General features: G+C 34.6%; 4 protein-coding genes across 7 annotated transcripts; 2 read left to right on the top strand and 2 right to left on the bottom strand.

Annotated features, from left to right (window-relative positions):
• Positions 1 to 802: 802 nt before the first annotated feature.
• On the bottom strand, positions 803 to 4244 carry Dok (docking protein homolog). 2 transcript variants are annotated; one of them, XM_066293929.1, is made up of 5 exons: positions 3923 to 4244; positions 3631 to 3775; positions 2552 to 2861; positions 2144 to 2405; positions 803 to 2049 (listed from the first exon to the last, which is right to left on the bottom strand). In XM_066293929.1, exons 2-5 carry the CDS (start codon positions 3694 to 3696, stop codon positions 945 to 947), a joined length of 1743 nt encoding a protein of 580 aa, XP_066150026.1. In that variant the 5' UTR covers positions 3697 to 3775; positions 3923 to 4244; the 3' UTR covers positions 803 to 944. The 2 variants fall into 2 exon arrangements, with proteins under 2 accessions (XP_066150026.1, XP_066150024.1); XM_066293927.1 differs by having other exon boundaries at positions 2552 to 2864; positions 3923 to 4240.
• A 54-nt stretch (positions 4245 to 4298) lies between these two features.
• Nmd3 (60S ribosomal export protein NMD3) lies at positions 4299 to 7629 on the top strand. The gene is made up of 7 exons (XM_066293947.1): positions 4299 to 4695; positions 4972 to 5257; positions 5520 to 5760; positions 5898 to 6191; positions 6469 to 6736; positions 6956 to 7132; positions 7371 to 7629. Exons 1-7 carry the CDS (start codon positions 4649 to 4651, stop codon positions 7561 to 7563), a joined length of 1506 nt encoding a protein of 501 aa, XP_066150044.1. The 5' UTR covers positions 4299 to 4648; the 3' UTR covers positions 7564 to 7629.
• On the bottom strand, positions 7575 to 12469 carry LOC136345520 (sphingomyelin phosphodiesterase 1-like). Its single transcript, XM_066293926.1, has 9 exons — positions 12304 to 12469; positions 11950 to 12245; positions 11736 to 11894; positions 11462 to 11680; positions 11230 to 11402; positions 10979 to 11176; positions 10740 to 10916; positions 10507 to 10690; positions 7575 to 7959 (listed from the first exon to the last, which is right to left on the bottom strand). Exons 1-9 carry the CDS (start codon positions 12362 to 12364, stop codon positions 7645 to 7647), a joined length of 1782 nt encoding a protein of 593 aa, XP_066150023.1. The 5' UTR covers positions 12365 to 12469; the 3' UTR covers positions 7575 to 7644.
• Pif2 (PFTAIRE-interacting factor 2) lies at positions 11246 to 17296 on the top strand. 3 transcript variants are annotated; one of them, XM_066293966.1, is made up of 3 exons: positions 11246 to 11379; positions 16476 to 16638; positions 16743 to 17296. In XM_066293966.1, exons 2-3 carry the CDS (start codon positions 16492 to 16494, stop codon positions 17043 to 17045), a joined length of 450 nt encoding a protein of 149 aa, XP_066150063.1. In that variant the 5' UTR covers positions 11246 to 11379; positions 16476 to 16491; the 3' UTR covers positions 17046 to 17296. The 3 variants fall into 3 exon arrangements, with proteins under 3 accessions (XP_066150063.1, XP_066150062.1, XP_066150061.1); XM_066293965.1 differs by lacking the exon at positions 11246 to 11379 and adding an exon at positions 12492 to 12597; XM_066293964.1 differs by lacking the exon at positions 11246 to 11379 and adding an exon at positions 16229 to 16371.
• The last annotated feature ends 544 nt before the right edge of the window (positions 17297 to 17840 follow it).

The raw sequence follows: 17840 nt of genomic DNA on the forward strand, positions 1-17840 counted from the left end.
ACAGGCCTGTCAGGTAAAGTGTGAATCGTCTGTTAATCTCTACCTACAAAATTGTGCCTGCATGCTGACACCACTCAATTGTATAATTTATTAAATGTTAACCAACATTGATTTGGTATAATAAGCAAACGGATTGTTCAAGGAAATTCGACCCATCTTTGCACCATCTTATTGATCGAGATCATCCGTTTGTCTACCGTACCGTCGAGAACAATCTACTATAGCACTAAGAACGTAACAGTCTACTATATGGTTCAGAACAATACGACACTTCTAGCAGTAATGAGTTTCTTCTTAGTGAAAAATAAGTTTGTTCTTCATTCTTAGAATTCATATAACTCCCTTGCAGACTTCGCAACTTTATCTTGGAAATTTTTCAGTTCATTCGGTGCTGTACGTACTAGACTCAATTGGCTCATTCATGGTGAGTGCCACTTAATAATATTCTCCTCTTTTCTTGTTAGCCTGCATGGAAATTCCTTCTTTTAATTTCCACTTTTTTAATTGTCTCCAATGTTTCAATTACTCTTTATAACATAAATTATTCACACTTTTCTCCAAAATCGGAATTAACATAATTTACCGTTCAAAAGTTAAAAATTTGGAATTAAATTTGCTTTTAAACGCTTTCGGGTCTTGATAGCGTTTTCATTTAGTATCTTCACTTTTCTTGCCAATCTAATGATAACTTGGGAGTACGTAGCAGAACAACTTATCATATTGAGGAAAGCCTTTGAAATAGATTGCGGTTACATTGTAATTTCCGCTCTTTCGAGATCTAGTATGTTTTGAAAATAAACCATTTTATATTTACGTATATTTTTTATTTGTATAAGTATATAGCATATCACAGTTAGTTTTAGACCACTGAGAACATCTAAGGCATAGTTAAGAGATAATTGAATACTTTATGGCAAACAAAACAGGCACAAATAAGGCGGCAATTAAACTCGCTTGGGCTTACTTATCACTGCATACGGTTGATGATTTTGAAACTGATGAGCAACCGTTTGCTGGTCATCTTTCGTCCCCCCAACGGACGTAAAATTAGAATGATTCTCAAGTCCTTTCAACTTATCATTACAGGGCTGTTTCTTAATTTTTGCGTAACCTAAATGTGAATCGTCTGCCAGCCTTTCCGAAGTAACGTTAACTTCCTCGTAGAGATTGGAAAACGGTTGGAGCTTTAATGCTGGCATTGGAGAGGAGATTTCCTTGTAATTAGCACTAACATTCTGATTGACAGGTTTTCCGAAGAAATCTAAATGGTCATAGCTCTGATCGTCAATAGGAGTCTCGGGCATAATTGCAGGAGCGGGAATTTCTTCAAGTTTGCCGCGTCCAGCTTTAACTCCCGGCAGTGTACACCAGGAATAATATGTTTGATCAGATGGCTGCACGTTCTCAATACTTATAGTATTGGGTACAGTTTTATATCCAGGATTATCGTTTAAAGCGTTTGAAGACCCAAAATGCTGTAAACAGTCATAATACTGACTTATAGATGAAGACGTTTGTTCGGTTATAATCGCAGGAGCCCCCTTCTCATTTTTGGCTACATCTCCCGTAGACTTTGGCTTGATTAAAGTACCCCAAGACGCGTAGGAATCTACAGGATTTTTGGTGACCGTTTCTGAGTGGGCAGGATCTTGGATCCCTAAAGTTTTCCAGGCATCAGTTCTACTTTCCACTGTGTCATATTTGATTGGATTATTTTCTTCAATGTTAATATCTGCATATTCATGACCAGGATTATTAACTATCCTAAAAGCTCTTGAATGGATTTCCTGCTTGGGGGGTAGATACTTTCTTGGAGGTTTTTCTGGGATCCTCTTTTTCAAATTTATGCTGCTCACCGCTGATTTAGCCGACGACAAATGTGATTCCAAAGACGATTTATTGCTTATATCTTGCAGTGAAGGAGGTAGTGGGCATCTTGATCCTGGCTCCATACTTAGAGCAAACTGCAAGTCTCTACAGTCAATCAAAGATGGTACTGATTCACCACTAAGTATTTTTTTCATGGTTTTCATTCGGGCGGATAAACATCTGGAAAATTACGTTCTTTGTTTACCACAACGCATTGGATAACGGAAAGAACGTAGTACATGTGGATGGATCGCTTGACAATTATGAACTTTACCTATAAATTTCATTGTGGCTTGGGTGTTCCAAGAAAAATACTCCTTCTCCTGTGGTACATTTTCTTCCAGCCTCAAACGTAAAATTACCTTCTTTGTACCCGTATTTCCTAATGTAATTAAAAGGCCAGGTAAACAGAAGCTTGTTGTCTGTTTGGTCAAGTAGCTGAAGAGCCGAAGAGGTGACTACAAGAATGTAGTATTGGCTGGACAAGTTACACCTTTGGGACGCTTCTGACGGATGTAGTTTAACACGAAATACTCCTAGAAGATTTGAGTATGTTTGGTATAACTTTAGTGCAGGTCATAATTTTGGAATATTCATAAAAATTGATTTTTAAACATATTTCCAGTTAGGGATTTGCATTATACAAACTGAAAACATTTTCCTAGCTCATATCTACACTAACCTTCATCAGAAGAACAGTATAGATCGTTCTCCTGCTCCAAGCTATTCTCTTGAATATTTGTCCCAAAAGAGACTCTCTTTAAAACGTCAAACCATATATTTGATTCGTCCTCAGACACTGTGGCAAACTCAAAGAGTGAGTTTTTCGCGATAATATTAATAATGTTTACAGACTTTCTAGACAGTTTAATAACATCTTCTAGTGGATGGATTTTCACGTTTCCAGTCTTCGTGATGTTGTCATAAATTTCAATACGTGCCACGCCGGTACTGCTTCGATCGAATAGAGCGCAATACTTCTTTTGCCAAGACTTCTAAAAGAAATTATTATTTTATAAGTATAAAGCTTGACGCCATGCTAAAACTCCCCATAGCAGTCTTGTCTATATAAGTACCTGCGAAATAAAAGTAAGTCTCCCATTATTTTTCAACCAAAACCAATAGAAAACAACACGCTACGAAATAAAACACTGAATCATATATATGGGAAATTCCACAATTTTTTATAATTTTGAACCATAAATAAACATTTTGGAGGTCTGCAAAATCGTTACTCACTCTGAATGTAACATATGATGTGAAAATATATATATTTCCCCCTTGTTGGTTTTGTGCGGACAAGTCTTTTTGATTAAAACAAAGTTACAAAATTAGTAGGTGCCTAATAGAGGTGTAGTAACATCTAAAAAATTTATCAACTATTCTTGATGTGTAGGTATTGCATGTTGCTCTAGTAAGATGCACACTGATAGATACTAATCAATTTTTGTACACAAAAATATCCTGAAAATACCTCAGAATATGAACTTCTGAAATAGATGTCTCAAAAATAAATTTAAATACTTCGATGACATATACCAATATACCTTAGGGATCTTCAACCATACCTACGTTAGTTTAACTTACGACATTCCTTAATATGTCCAACTCACAATGTTAAAACATCCTATCATATATGTACAGTAGCCATATATGAAAAATTTAAGTACATGTGTGACAAATTTATATTAAGAATTAAACATAAAAGCTTAATGGGATCGTAGGAATGCTACTTACAACCGGAATTATGTACCCACTAACCTTTAATACCTTGCCCACAGGAGGTAAAAGCAATGCCCCTTCGACTACAGCATTTTCATCTTCCATCTTCTCAGACTTCAAGTAAATGCTCAAATCTAAGAGGTATTTTTAGAGGGGTGTGTCAGCAATGTTTTTAAGCAACATTCTAGAAAAACCAACATACTTAGTCTACAATTAGTTATATTCCCTAATTAAGTTTGGCTGCAGAATAACTACACAAAAGTCACTATCTTGATTGATGACTCAAGAAATCATATTTTTACGATAAGGACAAATGGAAATATGAATATACCTAAATAATACTGAATTCCTTAGATTGTTCTGTGGGAAACGACGAGATTATTGGTCATTTAGACCAATTGGACAGTTGCTTTAGGTACCATAAATCGATGGCTTCGTTGTTTAATATTCGTTTTGTGAGATTAAGTAACTCAGAACAGCAATAATATGATATGAAATACTGGAATTGAGGCTTTTACTCTTCAATATTAATATTTCGTAAACAAAAGCGATGGTATTCAGCAGTGGCAAGGGGTTGATGGAAATCTTTAAATGACCGTCTCAAAGTGTTTCTTTCAGAGCATACTGATAGGTTGAGTTAAAAAGAGACAGAGCAACTCTACTTCTAGTTATCTTTTTTTGTGTCAGTTTTGTGAACGAGTTTGTGGAACCACTAATGTTGCCCCAGTGGCCGTTAATAAAAAATAATTAACAATAATACATAAAAATTATTTAACTCTTTTTGTTCGAGTTGCTAATAACAACATCGAAATTAGATTAATTTTAGGTCTGCCGAAGTCAAAATCAAACTTTTAAATTTAAGGGAATTCGAGGCATTTGGATAGTTCCTACTTCTCATAACCTCAAATGTCAGTGTCAGTGCTGTTTTTGTCACGTTGTCTTCATTCCTCGTTATATTTTTAATTTTCACAATATCTCTTAAAATCAACACTTTCCATAGTTTTCAAACTTTTTTTATTTTCTTCTCGAGTTGTAAAAAGAGAATTTTACGCTAATAATGGAAGCCCTCAACTTGGATGTTCAAAATCAAACCAAAGCCTTCATGTAAGATATCAATTCATACCATATAAATTTTCATAACGTATTTATGTGTGTCCTCAAGAAAAATTCTCATTTCTAAGTACCATGTGTCCCTTTAATTCATAACCACGGTACTTAGTCCTGGAACACTTACTCTTTTAAGATGTACATAAAAGTGTCATTCCACTTTTATCCATCACCAATTATATGCTATTTTTAGTTATTAGTGATTTTTTAGAAATTATTTTAATGGTTCTTAAAACAGTATGGTTTTTATATATTTTTTCTTTACCATGATAGAAGATGTTGTACATGTGGTTTGGACATCGAACCAAATCCTTCCAACATGTGTGTGGGATGCCTAAGGAATCAAATCGACATAACAGAAGGAATTGCAGAGCAGGCATCTTTATACTTCTGCCGCGGATGCGAACGATATTTGCAACCCCCATCTGAATGGGTGCATTGTGCTCTAGAGTCCAGAGAATTGCTTTCACTTTGCTTAAAAAGGTTGAAAGGCCTAAATAGACTTAAGTTAATTGATGCTGGCTTTGTTTGGACTGAACCTCACTCCAAAAGAATCAAAGTAAGTACTGAATTGGTGCTGGCTGACATTTTTTGAATTGTTATTCAAGTGAGTTTTTGTGTCGAATCTAGTTATTTAGTCAGAGTAACTGTTTTCAATATTGTTTGGGTTTTTCTTAACATAGGTAAATATAAATAAAAACAGTGGTTATCTATACCTTAGATGTTAAGGCGTTTTCCAATTTTGAACTTTTTGTATAAAATATATACTTAATCATTCTTTATATCAAACCAAGCAGTAAGTAATTTCCTTGGAAATACAGGTTAAATTAGTAGTTCATGGCGAGGTAATGGGGGCAATCTTACAAAAGGAGTTTGTAGTGGTTTATGCCATTACACATCAGATGTGTGATGACTGTCACAGATCAGAAGCCAAGGACTTCTGGAAAGCCATGGTTCAAGTACGCCAGAAAGCTGAAAACAAGAAGACTTTTTATTATCTAGAGCAGCTTATTCTAAAGCACAATGCTCATGAAAACACCTTGGGAATCAAACCTATACATGGTAGTAACAATAAAATATGTAATTTGGTTGAGAGAAATAAAATACAAAAATCTTCTTTAACTAGTTTGGAAATAAAACTTTTTAAAAACACTTTTCCCTTTATCATAGAGACTGTGATAGGGTCTATATAATTTTAGGAGGTCTAGACTTCTTCTATGCAACAGAGGCAAATGCGAGGAAAATGGTGGATTTCTTAGTCACTGTTCTGCCATGCAAATTTCAGCACTCAAAAAAGCTCATTTCCCATGATATACACAGCAATGTATACAATTACAAGTTTACTTTTAGCGTGGAAATTGTCCCGATTTCTAAAGATAGTGTTGTTTGTCTACCTAGAAAATTAACCCAATCTTTAGGGGGAATTTCTCCTATATGTTTGATCTACAGGGTGACTAACACATTGCATTTAATAGATCCTTCCAGTGGACAAAGTAAGTTATTGTTTGTGGATGAAATTACTAGATTTTTATGTAAAGTTTAAAAATAAAGTGGTGGTTATACAGGGTTTCACATAAACAAAAACCTCAACTCACTATTCAAACACTCAGCAATTCATATCTCTGTTTACAAAACGCCCATCTTGAAACAGAAATTTCTAACACCCTGTGTACCAATTTGCCCAGTAATGGTATTGATTTTCAATTTTTAAAATATGTACAGGGTGCGCAGTGTTTTAAATGTTAGAAGAGAATAAACATTTTTTTTTAGTAAGTGAACTCAACAGCACCAATTATTGGAGAACGCCCTTCAATGCCATTTGTAACCCAAAACAATTAGTTGAATACATTGTCATGGATATTGAGCCGATTATGGATAAAGACCGAAAATTTTTCCCGGGCCAAGGAAACATTTCTCAGCGTCATGTGTTAGCAGATGTGTGGCTGGTAAAAGCTTCAGAGCTGGGTTTGACCGACAACACGATTCACACAAGAACACATTTGGGACACGTGTTGAAACCTGGCGATTCAGCTTTAGGGTAAAAGAGTTTTGTGGCTAAATTATCTCACGCATATAATAAAAGCAGAAGTAATTATACAATGTGGAACGTTTAAGTGAATTTTTGAAAAATGAATTTTTTTATTATATATATTTTATTTATCTATTTTTTATTATGCATTATAATTTTTCATTATTTCTGTATTGAATTTCTCCTTATTTGAAATGCTTTTATCAATTTCTGTTTGTTAACAACCAGATACAATATTCAGGACAGCAATGTAAATGATACCAATTTTGACAAACTGGATACGTCCAGTATTCCTGATGTGATTTTAGTCAAAAAATACTTCGGCGATCGGGTATCCAGAAAGAAGCAACGCATTTGGAAACTTAAGAGATTGGCAGATAAAGATACGGGGAGTATCGATGGAAAGTGAGTATATTTTTGACACGGTCATTTGTTGAAATTTTGTTATAAAAGTTTAAAAAATTATGGTGGCAATTGGCGTTAGAATGTTTGATATAAAAATCATTAGACAAATTGAATTTTGCTTGTGTGACTAAGGCAACTTTCTCAAAATGGTCTAAAAATCCGGGAATTGCAACAAAATTTTGAAGCTTCTTCTGTGCTTGTTTAAATATTTCAAAAACTTTAATCTTACTTTTATCAGGGATTTCAACGAATTCATGGATGACTTGGAAGAAGACCCAGAGCTTCGCAAGAATATTAACATATTTAAAGATACTAGTAAATCTATCCCAGTGGACGTATATGATAAAGATTATGATTCGTCCGTTCCGCATATTACTCTGGAAGAAATGCTGGACGACTTGGAACTGGTGGATGTGGAAATGGTTGAATAACAAGTGAAACATTTTATTTCTTACTGTTTTCTTTATTCAGAATAAAATAATTTTAATGGGTCATAATTTGTTCCTAAAGCTTTAGCAAAGCATACTTTCCCTGCTCTCCCTCGCTGCAATCATACAAACCAATTTCTTCTTGCATTGGCTATCGCAGTCTTCCTCTTTGAATACATCACTGTTTCTGTACCGATATTTGTAATATTTTTTTACTAGTGAATTATCTGAGTCGTTACTATTCATTTGGGCATAAAGGTTGCTCAGGGATTTAAACGTGAGGTCCGGAAGTTCGTAAGCGTCTTTGAATGAGTACAGTTGGTACCAGTTCGGTGAAGTTTCAGAGTCCAAATTAGCGTCAGTTAGATTGAAAGTGTATTCACTGTAATCGGTCACCGTCTGCAAGGAAAACTGTTTCAGAAATTGAGATATCTACAGGATACAGAGTGTCCCAAATGGATGGAAATGGGTGTAAAATACTGTTTGTTAATTTTTTTGGCCCATCCTATCATAAATAAATAATGGGTAATGGGGTAAAAAAGAAAAGACACAAAAAAGAAGGAAAAAAAATATTAAAGAAGCAAAATAAGAAAAGAGAGAAAAGACACAAAAAAGAAGGAAAAAAATATTAAAGAAGCAAAATAAGAAAAGAGAGAAAAGACACAAAGAAGAAGGAAAAAAATATTAAAGAAGCAAAATAAGAAAAGAGAGAAAAGACACAAAAAAGAAGGAAAAAAAATATTAAAGAAGCAAAATAAGAAAAGAGAGAAAAGACACAAAAAAGAAGGAAAAAAATATTAAAGAAGCAAAATAAGAAAAGAGAGAAAAGACACAAAGAAGAAGGAAAAAAATATTAAAGAAGCAAAATAAGAAAAGAGAGAAAAGACACAAAAAAGAAGGAAAAAAATATTAAAGAAGCAAAATAAGAAAAGAGAGAAAAGACACAAAAAAGAAGGAAAAAAATATTAAAGAAGCAAAATAAGAAAAGAGAGAAAAGACACAAAAAAGAAGGAAAAAAATATTAAAGAAGCAAAATAAGAAAAGAGAGAAAAGACACAAAAAAGAAGGAAAAAATATTAAAGAAGCAAAATAAGAAAAGAGAGAAAAGACACAAAGAAGAAGGAAAAAAAATATTAAAGAAGCAAAATAAGAAAAGAGAGAAAAGACACAAAAAAGAAGGAAAAAAATATTAAAGAAGCAAAATAAGAAAAGAGAGAAAAGACACAAAGAAGAAGGAAAAAAAATATTAAAGAAGCAAAATAAGAAAAAAAGAAAAGACACAAAAAAGAAGGGAAAAATATATTAAAGAAGCAAAATAAGAAAAGAGAGAAAAGACACAAAAAAGAAGGAAAAAAATATTAAAGAAGCAAAATAAGAAAAGAGAGAAAAGACACAAAAAAGAAGGAAAAATATATTAAAGAAGCAAAATAAGAAAAAAGAGAAAAGACACAAAGAAGAAGGAAAAAAAATATTAAAGAAGCAAAATAAGAAAAGAGAGAAAAGACACAAAAAAGAAGGGAAAAATATATTAAAGAAGCAAAATAAGAAAAGAGAGAAAAGACACAAAAAAGAAGGAAAAATATATTAAAGAAGCAAAATAAGAAAAGAGAGAAAAGACACAAAAAAGAAGGAAAAATATATTAAAGAAGCAAAATAAGAAAAGAGAGAAAAGACACAAAAAAGAAGGAAAAAAATATTAAAGAAGCAAAATAAGAAAAGAGAGAAAAGACACAAAGAAGAAGGAAAAAAAATATTAAAGAAGCAAAATAAGAAAAGAGAGAAAAGACACAAAAAAGAAGGAAAAAAATATTAAAGAAGCAAAATAAGAAAAGAGAGAAAAGACACAAAGAAGAAGGAAAAAAAATATTAAAGAAGCAAAATAAGAAAAAAAGAAAAGACACAAAAAAGAAGGGAAAAATATATTAAAGAAGCAAAATAAGAAAAGAGAGAAAAGACACAAAAAAGAAGGAAAAAAATATTAAAGAAGCAAAATAAGAAAAGAGAGAAAAGACACAAAAAAGAAGGAAAAATATATTAAAGAAGCAAAATAAGAAAAAAGAGAAAAGACACAAAGAAGAAGGAAAAAGAATATTAAAGAAGCAAAATAAGAAAAAAGAGAAAAGACACAAAGAAGAAGGAAAAAAAATATTAAAGAAGCAAAATAAGAAAAGAGAGAAAAGACACAAAAAAGAAGGGAAAAATATATTAAAGAAGCAAAATAAGAAAAGACACAAAAAAGAAGGAAAAATATATTAAAGAAGCAAAATAAGAAAAGAGAGAAAAGACACAAAAAAGAAGGAAAAATATATTAAAGAAGCAAAATAAGAAAAAAAGAAAAGACACAAAAAAGAAGGAAAAATATATTAAAGAAGCAAAATAACAAAAGAGAGAAAAGGCACAAAAAAAGAAGGAAAAAAATATTAAAGAAGCAAAATAAGAAAAGAGAGAACAGACACAAAGAAGAAGGAAAAAAATATTAAAGAAGCAAAATAAGAAAAAAAAGAAAAGATACAAAAAAGAAGGAAAAAAATATTAAAGAAGCAAAATAACAAAATAGAGAAAAGGCACAAAAAAAGAAGGAAAAAAATATTAAAGAAGCAAAATAAGAAAAGAGAGAAAAGACACAAAGAAGAAGGAAAAAAATATTAAAGAAGCAAAATAAGAAAAAAAAGAAAAGATACAAAAAAGAAGGAAAAAAATATTAAAGAAGCAAAATAACAAAAGAGAGAAAAGGCACAAAAAAGAAGGAAAAAAATATTAAAGAAGCAAAATAAGAAAAGAGAGAAAAGACACAAAAAAGAAGGGAAAAAAATATTAAAGAACCACAATAAGAAAAGAGAGAAAAGATACAAAGAAGAAGGAAAAATATATTAAAGAAGCAAAATAAGAAAAAAGAGAAAAGACACAAAAAAGAAGGGAAAAAAATTAAAGAAGCAAGATACTTACTAGATTAGTAGAATCTACATCATATATTCTATAATTCGAATTAGTGCCCCAAATGGTAGTAAAACTAGCTCCGTTATAGGCAACAGCCTTCACTTCCTCCTTAGTAGTATTATTTTCAAAAAATAGCTTAAATTCATCATAGTGCGTATGTCCATTAAATTGTGCTGTGATAGTGTCTGAAAACCTGAATTTTTTTATAGCATCTGATATGCGTTCAGTAAGAATTTCGCAACCTTAGAATAATTTTGCTGAGTTCCCTGCTCCAGACTTTCACGCAATCCGAATCATCGTCTGTAACAGGAAGATGCGCAAGAATATGAACCTTTTCACCATTTTTCTCTGCTTCAGTTAGCACTTCAACGAGCCACTGCAGCTGCCCGTAAGTATCTTTGTTTTCGTAAACTAACCACCTACAAAAATAAACGATCGCAATTAGGCAATTTATACCTAATGCAACAATAAAAAAACTTACAAATTCATAGTGTAACAAACATTGCTATTCAAGGCAATTACTCTGAAACCAGGCTTGACCAAAACTGTGTAATACCCGCCTTTTTTCAACGTGGTTTGCGTGTCATTTGGCAACCACTTGGCCCACTCTTTAGCAGCTAAGTCTAACAGCCACTGAGTAGAAGCGCTTGAATTTTTGTCCACACTTTCAGGCGAGTAACTTTTAACAGACCAGTTTTAATTAAATGATAAATAAACAATAGCCGAACTCACTAATCTCCCGGATGAGGTTCGTGGTTCCCCAATATCGGGAAAACAGTCGTATTAACGAATACCGTCTTCAGAAGTGTGAGAAATTGTTTGATGGTATCAGTGTTGCTTTCTATAGTTGTGGCCCAGGTTCTGTGACTCACTATATCACCGGTAAAGTATATGTAGTCTAATTCCTATCGAATTTTTTAGTTAGGAAGTGTAAAACCAACGAAGCACAAATATATGTTCGTACATGTTTCTCCTTGATTTGATCTAACATATCCTCCATTGTGTGCCAGGGCATGTCGCATGAAGCGTAGTCTCCCCAGTAACCAGCTGCATCTTTGATATCTTCAGGAACGCCAGTTTCGCAGCACATAGGATCAGGGCAATTTACAATGCTGCCTGGTAAATACAAAGGGTCCATGTGGACGTCCGTGATTTGCAGTATTTGAAGAGTTTGCCCCGGTTCCTGTAACAAATTTTATATTTTAATACTTCAATATTAAATTCAGGAGAGTTCTTACGGTGCCAACTGGTGCTGGCCGATGTCCTGAATATGGAGGTATTGCAATGCTCCAGTCATCAGCTTCAGGGTCTTCACACCCATACACTTGATAGTAGATAGCGCAAAACCTCGCAGGCTTGAGATCCTTCTTGCCGTCTATTATGTATAAAATTGTGTCCTGCATAATAGTCATCATACATATCACTTATTCTTAATGAACTACATTTTCATACCATTTCAATGTTTACCCTGCCGCTGCAACCTTCACTACCCCAATTTGTATAGAGGGAACATAAGTGAATCAAGTAGTCAGTCATAACTTCTTTAGTGGCATTGCTTCTTCGCAACGATATTATATTCCCCGTAAGTTCTTCACAGATCTTACACCCCTCTGCTGGGTCTACAACGGTTTTAAAGTTCAAATGGGGTGAATTTGAATCTATTTTCTTAAATTTTTGGGCCGCTTTGATGATGTGAGGAGGAATTAGCAAGGACACATCGTCTGGTACGTGCACTTCTTGGATTGCACCTGAATTGATGTGAGAGAAATATCAGCAGTTTTCTAATGGTCACTATGAGGAACTTACTGGTTTCGCAGTGTAACTGAAAAATTACGAACAACAGAACAAAAAGACTGTAATGCTTCATATTGTTGTTGCGTTAAAGCGTTGATTTCGACGCTAATTACTGCCAACTAAAGCTCATGTTCATATTTAAATTTAAGTGACCATCGACGCATTGCTGCGATAATGATAAAGCGACTAGTAAACAATTAGAATCATAGCGGTGATTGGACGATCAGGGTCTATCGTTATACCATGAAGATGTTTAATTATGATTACCATGAAGTATAATTGATTTTGAGAGAGTGTTTTTCTGAAGTAAGTATTTTGCCTTTTTAACGATTGAAAATAATCACTGATCAAATAATAATCGCTATAAATAATTCACGCTTTCTAAAATGCGAATTTGTTTACAGGAAAGATATGCCGTTTTCCGTATTTAGTTACATAGGCCCATTGTAAGCCTTTCATAGATAAATGAGGGTTATATAGCAAGCTTGACGATTAAGAACGTTTCTCTCTCCCTCTCCTCTTCCTCATTCACTAAAGAGATCAGAGTCCGGCTAGATTACAAATTATATGCAGCGGTCTAGCTTTGTCCGTTTCTAAAATATATATTTGATAAATCTGCGTGTAGAGTTGAACGTTTTGAAGGTTTTATAAAGTGATACGGTACTCTTCCAGTTTTGAATGTACAGGTATCACCAGATCAAGTCGGAACATGAACGTTATGCAAGTGGGAGAAGGACCGCATAAGCTTTAGCGTGCTTGCGCGAGAGACCAACAATGAAGGGGGGCGAAGTCGCTCCGGCAGACGCCTCCACTTGGATGTTTAGATTAGTGTCGATTTCGCGACTTTGGCGGGGATGGAATTTTTTAAATACACGAGACCAAAACAGCTGCAACGTAAATAAATGGAAAAAAACAAAAACACAGTCACTCTGCGTATAACGAATCGTTCCATTCCGTTTATCAATTGACCTCGCGCCTACAGCCAGTGTCGCCGGCTCAGTCGTGGACCAACCAAAAGGTTATAAACAAATATCAAGGGACTCAGAACACAATGTTCATCAATCACGTGCCTGAGTTATACTATAACAGGGAAATTTTGAAGCGCTGAGATATCTGTCAACTGGATCTGGACTGACTCCACCCACTTCGTTGTCGGTCTTTGTCGGAAGCATACTAGGCCTTATGCGATTCTTCTCCCTCTTGCACAATTGCTATGTTCCGACTTGAACTGGTGATGCCTGTATGTATATTTTTTTGAACAAATGCGCCACCACCAAATTTCAATTTTCACATAGAAGACAGGTGGCACCTCAGTATTCCACAATTTTGGTTGCCCAATTATGACAATTCGGAAAGTGGCACTACTCAATTCCACACACCAAGCATTTATTACTCGCAGTTTATGATTAGAATGCGATCCAACAATTGGGCATTCAGCACACAACTCCCAAAGCTTGAAATTATATGTATCCTTCAAGTTTTGTATGCTTCTGATTTTCGTCAGATAGCACGGTAAAGTCGGGAAAATGCCAAATTAAATACTTGTTACATGAATAAAAGTGATTCTCTCGATCTCTTCTGACTGAACGAATAGCGAAGTTTCCGTCCTATTTCGCCGGTTTAAACTTCAGCAATTTCTAGATATTTTAAGGGACCCATGGAAATAGGTAATAGACAAAGAAAACTCGAAATGTTATCCTAGATCGGACGCACGCAATATCTGTAACGGGAAAGTGGCAATGCGGCCGCAAAGTGAAATTTCCAACATTTTCACTTTTTACCACTTCACGAATCTGCGAAGTTAGTTTCGCTGCAGGAAGGTGTCCCAAGATGGCCCCGTTCTAGGTGCTGTCCTGCAAAAACGCGGAAGTGCTTCAGATAACGGAGTTTTTCCGAGTGAAGGCGAGCCTTGCGCAAAACCGATGCAGGCTTTTAGGGCTACTCACATCATCTCTGTTTGACCAACTTCAATGGCCAGCAATAGAGGTTTTGTGGGCTCTCAAGGTCTCTTCATTCTACGATGTTTGTTGTGATCAGTCCGATAACCGAATAAGATTTTTTTTAAATCAAGGTCGTGCAACACTCACCACTAACACACAAACATGGAACAGATAGTTATCTCCAAAATAATTTATTTTCTTGCTTACACTGCCATTCGAAACGATTAAAATGATAAATTGTACACAAGCGGTGTTATTGATGTTTTAAGTGTTGGATAGATCGTTTTCGACACATTTTAAATGCGATAATTATTATACAAAAAGAAAACGATCGACTGATACCTGTTACTGAATAATATTTTGTAACAAGTGATGAAATTTGTTCATTTACTTTAATCAATTTAGCGTTCTTAATGGGCAATTTCTGGCTAAGTGTAAGAGGAATATACAGGGTGTCTCGGTAATTCTGTTACAAGGCGACATCTCCGTCACGGTTATGGATACTTGGAAATGTGTTCGGGACGCATCGTGTGGTAGAGGTCAGAACACGCCTATAATTTCGCTTACACCCTTTTCTGTACACTTTGTTAAAACATAATTTCTGTAAAATGTCAAATTGAAACAATTTAGATTAAGTAATGGAACGTTTACTGCAGTAAATATTCAAAATTATCTGCATTAATTTCTGAACATTTGTTCGTTCTATTATGGAAAGAGCATCGCACACTTGCGAGCATTTGAGGTGTAACGATAGCACAAGCTTGTCGGATTCTTTGTTTTCCATCGTCTTGTGTTGTAGGTTTCTTTCGGATAAACTCTTTCTCTAATAAACTCTCATGAAAAAATCAAGGGGAGACATGCCAGGCAAACGTGGCGGCCAGGGAGTCAAACCCCCTTCTATCCATCTGTTGGGATGTAAATAATTTGGCGCATTACGAGAAGAACGGGCGTAATGTGATGGTGCACCATCTTGTTACACCTGCATAACTTAATGTACTACCAGAGGAATATTTTCCAATAACGTTCGAAAAGTAGTAATCAAGAAACGTGTGTACATATTGCTATTAAGCTTTGGCCATTAAACACATATCGAATTTGAAAGAAAGGTATAGGAATAGGGAGACCTAATCATTATTCAATTATGTGGAATTTAAAAATGCAAAAATATACAGGGTGATCCTTTTGATATAAGAATGTTGATATTGACTTCCGGTTAAACCGGAAGCAGTAAGGCCCCACCAAATAATGTGGTTTGTTAAAGCAAACCATTTGTCCCCTAACTATAACGGAGGTATCGCCTTGTAAAAGAGTCACTGAGACGCCCCGTATTTTATAGTTTTTGGATTACAAGAATGAATAAATAATCAATCCCTCGCACTATCTTATAAATTATCGTTGACGGTTTATGCATTAGAGTGAAATAGTGATACATATCACCTAATTTATAATAAACCCACTTCATTCCTATTTCAGTATTCGGTGTTTTTATAACAAATAAAGTGGCAATTTTCTCCGTTTCGTTTGCGTTTTGATAGGAGTCTCCTTCGTTAGGAAACTAGATTTAATTTCCTAACCGCTGACCATTATTTACTCAATTTGCTAAGACATGTGTATTTGAGAGTTATCTTGTTTTTATCAAAAAAAAAAAAAAAAATAGGGCAAGAAAGACGATCTCGTTTGCACCCTTTGCTGGAGAGCGTTTCCACACTAATCCACTCGTTAAACAATACGTCTTCTTTCGTAACTAAATTAAAATGGGGCTGAATTATTAATGTCATATTAAGCTCCTTTTCATAACAGCAGCAACATCAAGCTACTTTCCATAGAAGCCAAGGATCTGTTAAATACTTATACTCTTTTCCACCGTTTTTATGGAAATTAGTCTGCAATTAAAGTTGACAGTATGTTAATAATTTGGCCCTAACGCCAGTATCAGTTTAAATATTTCAGTCATGCTATTGTTAAATTTACAGTTTTTGTGCGTGCATACTTTAAAATATTTGAAATTTCAGGGAGAACAAAATACATTATTTCCTTCAAGTTTATCAGCAAATGGTCATTTGAAACATATAAACTCATTTTGAATATTGACTCTTTGAGCTCTCATAGTAAAGTCACACATTCCTCGTCTACACTTTAGGTACGTTGTTTATGGCGTTTTTGCATGTTTTTGGTCAATTTTGTAGCTCAACAAAATAGAGTTACTACGATTTCTGCCTTTAATTAGTTTTTTTTTTAATATAGCAAGTAATCGAGCATTATGCCTGGCTGTGGATCTAAATCACACGTGCCTCATGAGGACCACCACTCCAGGAAGAGATGCGGTTTAACTTCCGTGAGAAAGGGGAAATCTTGTAAACCAGTTTGCTATAGATCAGCCCAGGATTGTTGTGTCTGCAGACGCCAAGTAAGTAGCGTTGCGAGAAATTTTAGAATTGAATATATAGAAATTTGAGAAATATTTTTGCTACGTCTATTTTTGAAAAAACTTAAATAATTTTCCTCATCAAGCCCTCTACCAAGAAGCGTGTGAGCTCCTGCTATGCTCGACGTGACGAATCCACCTCATCGGAGAGCAGTTTCACTGACTCGGACTCCTCAAACTCCAGCTACTGTTCCAGCTCATGTTGCTTAAATTCGACTTGCGGCTCGTGTCTCTCAAACTGCACTGGTCATTCAAATTCTCCCTGTGGATCGAGCTGTTCCAGCTCATGTGATTCGTCTTCTTCTTCCACGGAGTCGCAGGAATCGGAAGAGCGCTACTGCTATTGCTGCAATGGGACTGGGGGGTCTAGTGATGAGGCTGATAAGTGAGGCTGAACTATCCAGATCTATGTACGCGCGGATGGAGTGATATGGAAGGGAATTTCTGTTGTGGTGGAAGAAAATCATGGGAAGCGTATGAAGGTATTTAATAATAGTATATTTATCTAGTTGGGATTTCCGATGCCCAAATTTGTTGTTTAAAAGTGGTGGATATTGTTGTTTTTATTCTTACATTTTGGAGTTTATATAAAATTGTTATTACTGTTTTATTTTAATTTAATAAAATTTACTTACATGTATTTTATATTTTTTATTATTTTTTCTCGACTTATTAACTCTGCCTGAAGAGAAGAAGGGACTTTTAGTGTGGAAATATGTTTAGATGAAAACTGCACATTCACTGCAACAGTTGCAAACAAAGCTGCAAAACGTCTCTTGTATTTCGTATGTGGTACACACATATTTCGCAGATGTTCCTCCTTTTTTTTCTTTGTCTAACCCCATTTTCACGCATTTGCAAGAAATTTCTATTCCGCACTTCGCACGTTCTATCAACTTAATCTTCACTTTAACATCTAGTTTAGAAAGTTAATTGCCAATTTCGTCTTATGTGAGAAATTTAGCATATTAAATCACTTTCCGAGAGGAAATCTGCCGTGTAATAGAATCTGGTTTGCAGATTGATTAGTTCCCGCATAGGAATAAGAACTTAATTCCAAAAGAGCTTATTGCATAACAACGCGATTATCTTGTGTAATCTATAGGCACAAGAGGAATTTGACTTTCGGTCCCAAATATTTTCCACTTGATAAATGTATGTGGGATGTTTGGAAAATCGGCTAA

This window comes from Euwallacea fornicatus, chromosome 20 (assembly GCF_040115645.1).
Source record: "Euwallacea fornicatus isolate EFF26 chromosome 20, ASM4011564v1, whole genome shotgun sequence".
NCBI classification, from domain to species: domain Eukaryota; kingdom Metazoa; phylum Arthropoda; class Insecta; order Coleoptera; family Curculionidae; genus Euwallacea; species Euwallacea fornicatus.